This window comes from Rhineura floridana, chromosome 11 (genome assembly GCF_030035675.1).
Source record: "Rhineura floridana isolate rRhiFlo1 chromosome 11, rRhiFlo1.hap2, whole genome shotgun sequence".
NCBI lineage: Eukaryota > Metazoa > Chordata > Lepidosauria > Squamata > Rhineuridae > Rhineura > Rhineura floridana.
Genome location: NC_084490.1, coordinates 15,520,589 through 15,531,129, shown reverse-complemented (window position 1 = coordinate 15,531,129; position 10,541 = coordinate 15,520,589). Strand labels below are relative to the sequence as shown.

Sequence of the window (10,541 nt, the reverse complement as noted above, 5' to 3'; positions counted from 1 at the left end):
ATTTCTTCATCCCTCTCTAAAATCCATGTGAAACAACAAGATTTACAAAGATGAAAAAAAACACCCCTTCAATTTATTCCCAGAATAGAGCATGGAGTAGAGAAGGATGAAGGAATGGAAGGGTGTGTGTGTGTGTGTGTGTGTGTGTGTGTGAGTGAGTGAGAGAGAGAGAGAGAGAGAGAGAGAGAGAGATGCAGGGTATGCCCATGAACAGAAGTGGGAAAGTGAGAGAAAAGGAAACCTTAAATTTCTAAGCAGAGGCTCAAATATTAGACATAATATGGGAAAGAGCCATCACTTAGATTTGATTAGGAATATGTAAAAATTCTGACATATCCTCATGATTCAAGAAACTAGGAGTCATCCTAGTGCAGGATAGCCAAGTAGCTGCTCACCAGAAATGGTTGGGCTACAATTCCCAACTTCCTTGACCACTGGCCATGCTGTCTTGGGCTGATGGGATTTGTAGTCTACCTATGTCAGGATGCAGGATTGGGATCCTGGCACTTTGGAGGACGAGGAGGGGGAGAAGATCATTTTCCCAGAGTTGTGTGAAGAACAACCAGGGGAGGGGGGAGGAATTCCAGAGTTAGCTTTGCCCAGCAGTGAAGTCCTTGAAGCCGAGACAGACACAGACGCTTCCCAGGAACTTCCCACGCTCACCCCCCTTCCCAGGCCAGAGCAGTTAGAACCGAAAGGAGGGGGAATTCAACTCCCTCCTCAGTCAGAGGAAGAACCGCCTGATGGGCATGACATCCACCCCACTCTTTCTCCAATACCAGAGATAGAATCCTCAGAAGGGGAGGGGGCAGCGCTTCCACCTTCACCGCGAACCAGGAGAAGGCAAAAGAGGAGAGAAAGGAGGGGTGTAGACGAAAGCTCCTTAAGGCGGAGTGAGAGAATTCGCGCCAGAAAGGCCCCTTTATAAAAGTCAGGGGGGGCAGGGATTCCTTGTTCTGTCAACTCTCTTGCATGTCGCTGGACACGTGTTATTGTGTTCCTTCATGAGAAGGCGCAGCCTCTGTTTGGATATTACCCTAATAAAGACTGAACTGCTTTCACAACCTGGTCTGGTTTCTGAGTCCAGTCCTGGACACGACAGATTGACAGAACCACCTACTTCACCCTCAACGCTCCCACCGCTTGAACGTGACAAGATGGAGAAGGGAGCAGGGGGAACAAATCCCATTTCTGAGACGGAAGAAGTGAGACAACTGAGGACCAATGTGGCGGATCTACAGGCAGATGTTCAAACCTTGTTAGCGGCTGTCAGGACTCTGAAGACTGACAATCAGACCTTGAAAACCACGGTGGATCAGATGCGAGCAGACCCTCCGGCTGCTGTGGTGAAGATTCCTATAGGATTACCACCAAAATATGCGGGACAGAGTGAGCAGCTCTTTACTTTCGTGGCTCAATGTGAATTGTATTTGGACATCAGAAATGCAGAGTTTCCTAGTGATGTGGCCAAAGTGGCCTTCGTGATCAGACTTTTGGAAGGAGAAGCTGCCAAATGGTTGACTCCGTACCTGGTCAGAAAGGATGGCCTTCTGGGAAGATATAGAGACTTTATGCGAGCCATGACTGAGATGTTTCAGAACCCTCAAAGGGCGGAGACGGTGGCCAGGCAGTTGGGCACCTTGAAACAAGGGAAAGGAACTGTGTCAGAGTACACTAACGCCTTTAAAATTCTGTCCCAGGAAACTGGTTATAATGATGCAGCCTTGATGTTCATGTATAGGAGTGGACTGAGTTCTGAAGTCCTGGATGACTTGGCTAGAACTACCCCCCCCAAATAATTTGCCTGGACTGATTCGGCTATGCCTGCAGATCGATCATCGGTTGGAAGGAAGGTGCCTGGAAAAGAAACAGGAGATCCAGAGATACTCAGTTTCAGCCTCTCGCAGCAAGACCCTTTCAACTCCAGGAACATCAGGCAACGCGACCGAATGACAGTGCGGGGCTAGGCCGAAGCTGTCGGAAGAAGAAAAGGAGAGGCGTCGTAAAGAACGTTTATGCTTCTATTGTTCAAAGCCGGGCCATGTGGCTAGAGATTGTGGACTGAAAGGGGGAAAAACAGAGCCGGAGGGAAACTAACGAACCCAGTCCATGTACAGGCCAGTGGACTGGGGGCTACATTGGACAAAGGGCCTCCGGTGGCAAAACCTCCTTCAAGAGGAGTCTTGGTATTGCCAATTCGGATTATAACTTCCAAAGGAGTAATGTTTAACTCCACAGCGTTAATTGACAGTGGAGCAACCACAAATTTCATTGATGCAGAGTTAGCAAAGTGTTACGGAATTTCCCAATGGAAATGGGACACCCCCTTGGCGGTGGAGACCATAGAAAGGAGGGGGAGGTAACGCGAGCAACGGAGGAATTGAAACTGCAAATCCAGGGACACGAAGAGTTCATTTCGCTGTATGTAACAGACCTTTCGACCTTTGATGTGATCCTAGGAATGCCCTGGTTAGTCAAGCACCACCCAAAGATAATGTGGAAGGACGCTGTGGTGTGGTTTACTTCTCAGTATTGCCAGGAGAACTGTCAGGCAGAAGAAACCACCGACAAGTTGACAGGAGCAGTGCAGGAAGCCAAGCAAGTAACCCTTCCCTTGAAGTATGGGGAATTTAGAGATGTGTTCGATGAAAAAGAGGCAGAGATGTTACCCCCCCACTGTCCTTACGACTGTGCGATTGATTTAGTGCCAGGAGCCAGCATCCCATCGGGAAGAATTTACTCTCTCACAGAGAAAGAGAGAGAGGCCCTGAGGGAATTTCTGGAGAAAAACCTGAAGCGAGGATTTATACGTCCCTCGCAGTCCCCCGCTGGAGCGCCCCTGTTGTTCGTGAAGAAGAAGGGGGGGAGCTCAGGCCTTGCAATGATTATTGTGCATTGAATCAAATCACTATTCCTAACAGCTATCCGCTGCCCCTGATCTCAGAGCTGTCAGACCGACTGCGCTCTGCAAAAATGTTCACGAAACTGGACTTAAGAGGAGCATACAATCTGATCAGGATGAAGGAGGGAGATGAATGGAAAACAGGTTTTTTGACCTCTTATGGACAGTTTGAATATCTGGTAATGCCATTTGGGCTTTGTGGAAGCCCTGGCATGTTTCAAAAGTTCATGAACGACGTGTTTAGAGACCTTTTGGATAAGTATGTAATCTGTTATTTAGATGATATCCTGGTGTTTTCAAAAAATCAAGAAGACCATGATCAGCATGTGAAAACTGTGTTGGGAAGACTGAGAGAGAACCATTTGTATGCTAAACTAGAGAAATGTGGGTTTGACCTATCGTCTTTGGACTTTCTTGGATATCGCATCTCAGCAAAAGGAGTGGAAATGGATCCAGAAAAAGTGAGTTGTATACTGGATTGGGGGCAACCGACCACTAAAAAGGATGTACAACGTTTTTTGGGATTTGCCAACTACTACAGAAAGTTCATTCCAGGCTTTTCCAGGTTAACAGCCCCTCTCACTGACTGCTTAAGGGGGAAAAGAAAATTTCAATGGACAGAGGACGCTGCAAGCGCCTTTGAGGAGCTGAAGGGAAAGTTTTCCTCTGAGCCCATCTTGTGTTTTGCTGACCCTACCTGTCCTTTCGTCGTGGAAGCGGATGCTTCAGATTTTGCCATCGGGGTGGTTCTCTTGAAGTTGAATGGAGAAGGAACGGAGCTACACCCCTGTGCATACTTCTCCAGAAAATTAACGGATGCCGAGAGAAATTACACAGTGTGGGAAAAGGAATTACTAGCCATCAAGGATTCTTTCCAGAATTGGAGACAATATTTAGAGGGAGCTCAGCACCAGATAGAAGTGCGTTCAGACCACAAGAACCTGGAGAGTTTACAGACGGCCCGAAAGCTGAACCAGAGGCAGATACACTGGTCGCAGTTCTTTGCCAGGTTTAACTTCAAGATTACTTACCACGCCCATGCCAAAAACCAGAGAGCAGATGCTCTATCCAGGCAACCGCAATACAAAGGAGGGGAAATTGACAACCAACCCCAGTACGTGGTTCCGCCAGAGAAGTTGATGTTGGGATCTTGTCAGCCTTCTTGGGAAGAAGAGCTCAAAAAGGCTCAAGAGGAGGATCCATGCATGCAACAATACATTCAGGAGATGGGACAGAGTCAGGATCCAGAAGTAAGCTTCCATTGGAGACATGGACTGTTGTGGTTTAAAGCCGCCAGATATGTGCCAAAGGGGGATCTAAGACTCAGAATCTTGCGTCAATGTCATGACTCTATCACAGCTGGACACTTTGGCATCTTTAAGACCATTCAGAATGTAGCCAAGGACTTTTGGTGGCCCCAAATGCGCAGAGACATTGAGAATTATGTAAAATCCTGTTCTGTCTGTATGCGGGCGAAAACAGACACGGGAAGACCACCTGGACTGTTGCAGCCCCTCCCTACTCCAAACGAACCCTGGAAAGATCTATCCATGGATTTTATAACTGATTTACTGAAGTCACAAGGAATGACGGCCATATTAGTAGTCGTGGACTCCCTTACCAAGATGGCACATTTCCTCCCTTGCCCAGGGGCCTTAGAAGCCAGAGAGACAGCCAAGCTGTTCATAAAGGAAATCTACCGGTTGCATGGCTTGCCCAATAGCTTAGTTTCGGATCGGGGAACTCAATTCACAGCTAAGTTTTGGAGGGCAGTTTGGAGACAGTTGCAGACGGAGTTAAAACTCTCTTTGGCTCATCACCCCCAGACGGACGGGCAGACGGAGAAACTGAACGCGGTTTTAGAGAGGTATTTACGCTGTTACGTGTGTTATCAACAGACTGATTGGGTTTCCTATTTGCATTTTGCAGAGTTTGCCTATAATAATTCCCTGCATACCAGCACGGGGCAAACACCCTTCTTTCCTAACTATGGATTCCACCCCAAAGCCTTCCCCAGCAGTACAGAGAGTGTGCTTGTGCCGGCAGCAGGGGAGTTCCTACAGGAACTACAGGCCGTGCAGCAGGTACTTAAACAACAATTAAACGATGCCAAAATGGAGTATAAACGAATTGCTGATCAGCACTGAAGAGAGGGGGCCCCCCTCCAACCAGGAGACCAGGTATGGTTGTCCACTCGCTTCCTCCAGATGCCGGGCAAGTGTAGGAAGCTGCAGGACAGGAGAGTGGGGCCCTTTGAAGTAGAGGCACAAATTAATCCTGTGGCTTATAGACTGAAGCTGCCAGCTACTTTCAAAATACATCCTGTGTTTCATCGTTCCTTGTTAACGAAAGCAGCCCCTCCCAGTGATTTATGACCAGTGGAAGTTCCGGGGGCACCCATTCTAGTGGATGGACAACCAGAATTTGAAGTGGGACAGATTCTTGATTCCAGAGGGAGGCGCAATCAATTTCAAAACTTATTTCACTGGAAGGGGTATGGGCCAGCTGACAGATCTTGGGAAAATGAGAGGGATGTGCACGCCCCAGATTTAGTGAAAGAATTCCATCAACGGTTTCCCCATCGCCCTACGCCGACCCGTGCAGGGGGGGCACAGCATGAGAGAGGGGATGGTGTCAGGATGCAGGATTGGGATCCTGGCACTTCAGAGGACGAGGAGGGGGAGATCATGTTTCCAGAGTTGTGTGAAGAACAACCAGGGGAGGGGGGAGGAATTCCAGAGTGAGAGAATTCACGCCAGAAAGGCCCCTTTATAGAAGTCGGGGGGGGGCAGGGATTCCTTGTTCTGTCAACTCTCTTGCATGTCGCTGGACACGTGTTATTGTGTTCCTTCATGAGAAGGCGCAGCCTCTGTTTGGATATTACCCTAATAAAGACTGAACTGCTTTCACAACCTGGTCTGGTTTCTGAGTCCAGTCCCGGACACGACAACCTACAACTGAAGGGTACCATGTTGGCTACCCCTGCCTCAGTGCATCATTAGATCAAATTGCATCCTGTTTCCAATTTAGGTAGAGTCTATTGAGAAGCTCACAACCTGAGATGAAGCTGAGAACTAGCCCCTGTTGTTTGCCCCCAAGAGCTGGCTCTCAGAGGCAGACAACCTTTCAACAGGATGTTTCCATTCCTGGTTATTGTGATTTGTGACTTGTGACAGATATATCCTCCATGTGTTTGTCTCAGAAGGTCTACACTTCTCAATTTCTATAGTATTTGAGATGCTTAACATGCCACACTTTCAATATCTTGCAGGAAAGGGCCTCACTGAGCAGAGAAATGGAGAATGCCACGGTAGTAACAGAATTCATCCTAATGGGTCTTTCTGATCTCCCAACAGTTCGCTTCTCCCTGATTATTGTTGTTTTGCTCATCTACCTGGTCACCCTGGTGGGAAATGGCACCATCCTTCTTGCCATAGGAGCTGATTCTCACTTGCGCACCCCCATGTATTTCTTCCTCAGTAACCTTTCCTTGCTGGACATCTTCTGCCCCACAGCTACAGTGCCTAAGATGCTGGAGAACCTTTTGTCAGAGAACAACACCATTTCCTTTGCTGGCTGTGTGCTGCAACTCTACTTCCTGATAGCCCTGGCAGGGACAGAGGTCCTCCTGTTGGCTGCCATGGCCTATGACCGCTTTGTGGCCATATGCAACCCCTTGCGATACACGGTTATCATGAGTATGAAGGTTTGTCTCCAGATGGCTGCTGGTACATGGATCGCTGGGTTCCTCCACTCCTTGCTTCACACAGTGATGACCTTCACTCTACCCTTCTGCAAGTCCAATAGAGTAAATCAATACTATTGTGACATTCCACCGGTGAGGGCCTTATCATGTGCTTCCACCTATATGGCCGAGATGGTTGTTCTTATTGTTGGGGGTATTCTTGGTGTGGGGGCTTTTCTGGTATCGCTTTTCTCTTACATCCAGATAATCTCCACCGTTCTTAGGATTCGTTCCACTGAGGGGAAGCGCAAGGCCTTCTCCACTTGCGCCTCTCATCTTATGGTGGTGTGCCTCTTCTATGGGACCATCATTTTCACCTACATAAGGCCTTCGTCGAGCCACCATCCAGACCAGGACAGGTTGGTGAGCATGTTGTATGGGGTGATTACCCCCATGTTGAACCCCTTGATCTACACCCTTAGAAACAAGGAGGTGAAGGGGGCCTTGAAGAAGGCGATAGTTCATAAACTGAAATGGAGGGGGAACTGTGTGGCTTAGCTGTGTTCATTGCTCAATGATATAAAATGAACACCAAAGTGATCCTAATTCTGAGCCAAGGAAAAGCAGCATTTGGAAATCCCACTATAAAGCCAAGTCTTCCCTTGAAACTTTTGCTTCAAGTCTTACTCCACATTCCCAACTGAAACAAACTCCAGATATAACTGAATCACAACCAGAGCTTGGAAAAGTTACTTTTTTTTTTTTAATAATTTTTATTCAAATTTTTCAAAAGACAAACAAAACAAAGTCAAAAAACATAACAATACAACAAAAAAATAAAAATAAAATAGTTGACTTCCGATTTGTCGCAGATCAGCTATAAGTATATAATATACATCAAACCTGTCCCTTAATATATACATACAGGATCACTTTTCTCCATAGGCTATCTTAGTTTATCGTCAAATCCCAATATCATCATTTTATTTTGATCTTTCAACAAAAAGTCTAAGAGAGGCTTCCATTCCTTAAGAAATGTGTCTGTCGATTTTTCTCTAAGTAGACATGTCAATTTATCCATCTCTACTAAGTCCATTAATTTCAATAGCCATTCTTCCGTTGTTGGTGTTGATTCAATTTTCCACTTTTGTGCATATAATAATCTTGCTGCCGTAATCATATATAATATTATTCTTCCATATTTCTTTTCTTTTTGTTTATCCATAAAACCCAATAAAAAAAATTCTGGTTTTGACTGAATATTTATCTTTAGAATTTTTTGCATCATCCTACCTATCTGTGCCCAAAATGATTTTGCCTTTTTACACAGCCACCACATATGATAAAATGATCCTTCTTGTTGTTTACATTTCCAACAAACATTAGAAACATTATTATACATTTTTGACAACTTTTCTGGAGTCATGTACCAACGGTACATCATTTTATAGAAATTCTCTTTAAGATTATAGCATAATGTAAATCTCAAGCCTTTTTTCCACATATTTTCCCATTGATCCATTTGTATGTTATAACCAAAATTTTTTGCCCACTTTACCATACACTCTTTTACTTGTTCTTCTTCCATATCCATTTTCAGTAAGAGTTTATACATTTTCGCAATTGTATTTTCATCATTTGTACACAAACCTATTTCAAAATCAGATTTACTTATTTCAAACCCATACATTTTCTTGTCCATTTTATATCTTTCTAACAATTGTAAATAGGCAAACCATTGAGAACTATATCCTTCCTTTATCAGTTGTTCTCTCTCTTTCATTATATATTCTCCAAGTACATTTTCTAATAGTTCTTGATAAGTTAACCATTTCTCTTTTCCAGCCATTTCTCTTCTGTAAAACGCTTCTTGACTTGAGACACATAATGGTATTTTCGAATAGAACCTTGGTTTATATCTATTCCATATTTTCAACAGAGGACGTCTTATAAAATGATTATTAAAGTCTACATTTACTTTTACTTTGTCATACCATAGATATCCATGCCATCCTCACTTCAGGTTATGGCCCTCCAAATCCAATAGTCTTTTATTCCTCAATAAAATCCATTCCTTTATCCAGACTAAACAGCAGGCAGCAAAATAAAGTCTCAGATTTGGTAATCCCAGTCCTCCTCTTTCTTTGGCGTCTTGTAGTAATTTAAATTTAACTCTTGGTTTTTTTCCTTGCCATACAAATTTAGAGATATCTTTTTGCCATTGTTTAAAAGGTAAATCAGAGGATATTACAGGTATTGTTTGAAACAAAAACATCATTCTCGGTAATACATTCATTTTTATCACAGATATTCTACCCATTAATGACAATTGTAGTTTATCCCATCTTAGCAGATCTTTCTTAATCTCTGTCCATAATTTTTCATAATTATTATGAAACAACTTTGAATTTTTATTTGTCATAATTATACCTAAATATTTCAACTTTTTCTCTATTGTAAAATCTGTCTTGTCCATTAACTCTTTCTGTTCCCTTAAAGTTAAATTTTTCACCAACATCTTTGTTTTTTGATTATTGATCTTAAATCCTGCTAACGGTCCAAATTCTTTTAATTTGTCCATCAATACATTAATTCCTTCCAAAGGGTTTTCTAATACAATTATCAAATCATCAGCGAATGCTCTCAGTTTATATTCTTCTTTTTTTATCTTTAATCCCGAAATCCTTTTATCTTGCCTTATATCTCTAAGCAGCACTTCTAAGACCAGAATAAATAGAAGAGGAGATGATGGACATCCCTGTCTTGTACCCTTTTGTATTTCACATGAATCCGTTAAATCTCCATTAACAATTATCTGAGCCTTCTGAGATGTATAAATCGATCTAATCCATTTTATAAAATTGTCTCCAAAATCCATTTGCTCCAAAACCTGAAACATAAATTTCCAATTCAAATTATCAAATGATTTCTCAGCATCTAAGAAAATCAAAGCTGCTTGTTTATCATTTCGTTGTTCTAAATATTCCAACACATTCAAGACATTCCTGACGTTGTCACGTAATTGTCTTTTAGGTAAAAACCCCGATTGATCTTCCTGGATAAATTGTTGCAATATTATTTTCATTCTTTCTGCCAAGATCATTGTAAAAATTTTATAGTCATTATTCAATAGAGATATCGGCCGATAATTTTTTGTTTTAGTTAAATCTTGCTCCTCTTTAGGTATTAATGTTATGTTAGCATTTTTCCAACTATCTGGTATCTTTCCCTCTTGCAAAATAGAATTCATTGTATACTGTAAAGGTAGCAAGAGTTCTTCCCCCAAACATTTATAGTACATTGCAGATAACCCATCTGGTCCTGGCGCCTTTCCTGATTTAATTTTGTTTATAGCTTCAGATATCTCGCTTGACGTGATAGGGCCATTAATAGCTTGTCTCTGAAAGTCTGTAATTTTAGGCAAATTCTGTTTAGATATATACTCTTCTATTTTTTCAGATGAGATTTCCTGGCACTTGTACAATGTTGAATAATATTGATGAAAAATCTTTTTAATTTTTACATTATCTGTCAGCATCTCATCTCCTTCTTGTATCTTTAAAATAATATTTTTTTGACGTTCTTTTCTTAATTTATATGCTAACCATTTCCCCGGTTTATTTGCAAATTCAAAAGTCCTTTGTTTAGCAAAATTTAGTTTCCTTTCAATTTCTCTAACTGTCAGCATTGATACTTGATTCTGTAACATTTTAATTTGATTTACAATAGAAACTTTAGTTGGATTCTTTTTCAATTCTTCCTCTTTTTGTTTTATTTCTTCCAAAATTAATTGCATTTTCTGTTGTTTCTTTTTTTTAATTCAGAGTTACATTTAATAAAATATCCCTCATAAATGCCTTACTTGTATCCCAAACAATATTTTCATTTGTTCCTTTATGTAAATTATGTTCAAAAAACTCTTTTAATTTCTTCTTACATTCTTGTACTACTTTG

The 10,541-nt window shown here is 42.4% G+C and overlaps 1 protein-coding gene across 1 annotated transcript; it reads left to right on the top strand.

The window, feature by feature from the left end:
* The first annotated feature begins 6,191 nt into the window (after nucleotides 1–6,191).
* On the top strand, nucleotides 6,192–9,849 carry LOC133366177 (olfactory receptor 5V1-like). Its single transcript, XM_061588977.1, has 2 exons — nucleotides 6,192–7,094; nucleotides 9,811–9,849. Exons 1-2 carry the CDS (start codon nucleotides 6,198–6,200, stop codon nucleotides 9,847–9,849), a joined length of 936 nt encoding a protein of 311 aa, XP_061444961.1. The 5' UTR covers nucleotides 6,192–6,197.
* The last annotated feature ends 692 nt before the right edge of the window (nucleotides 9,850–10,541 follow it).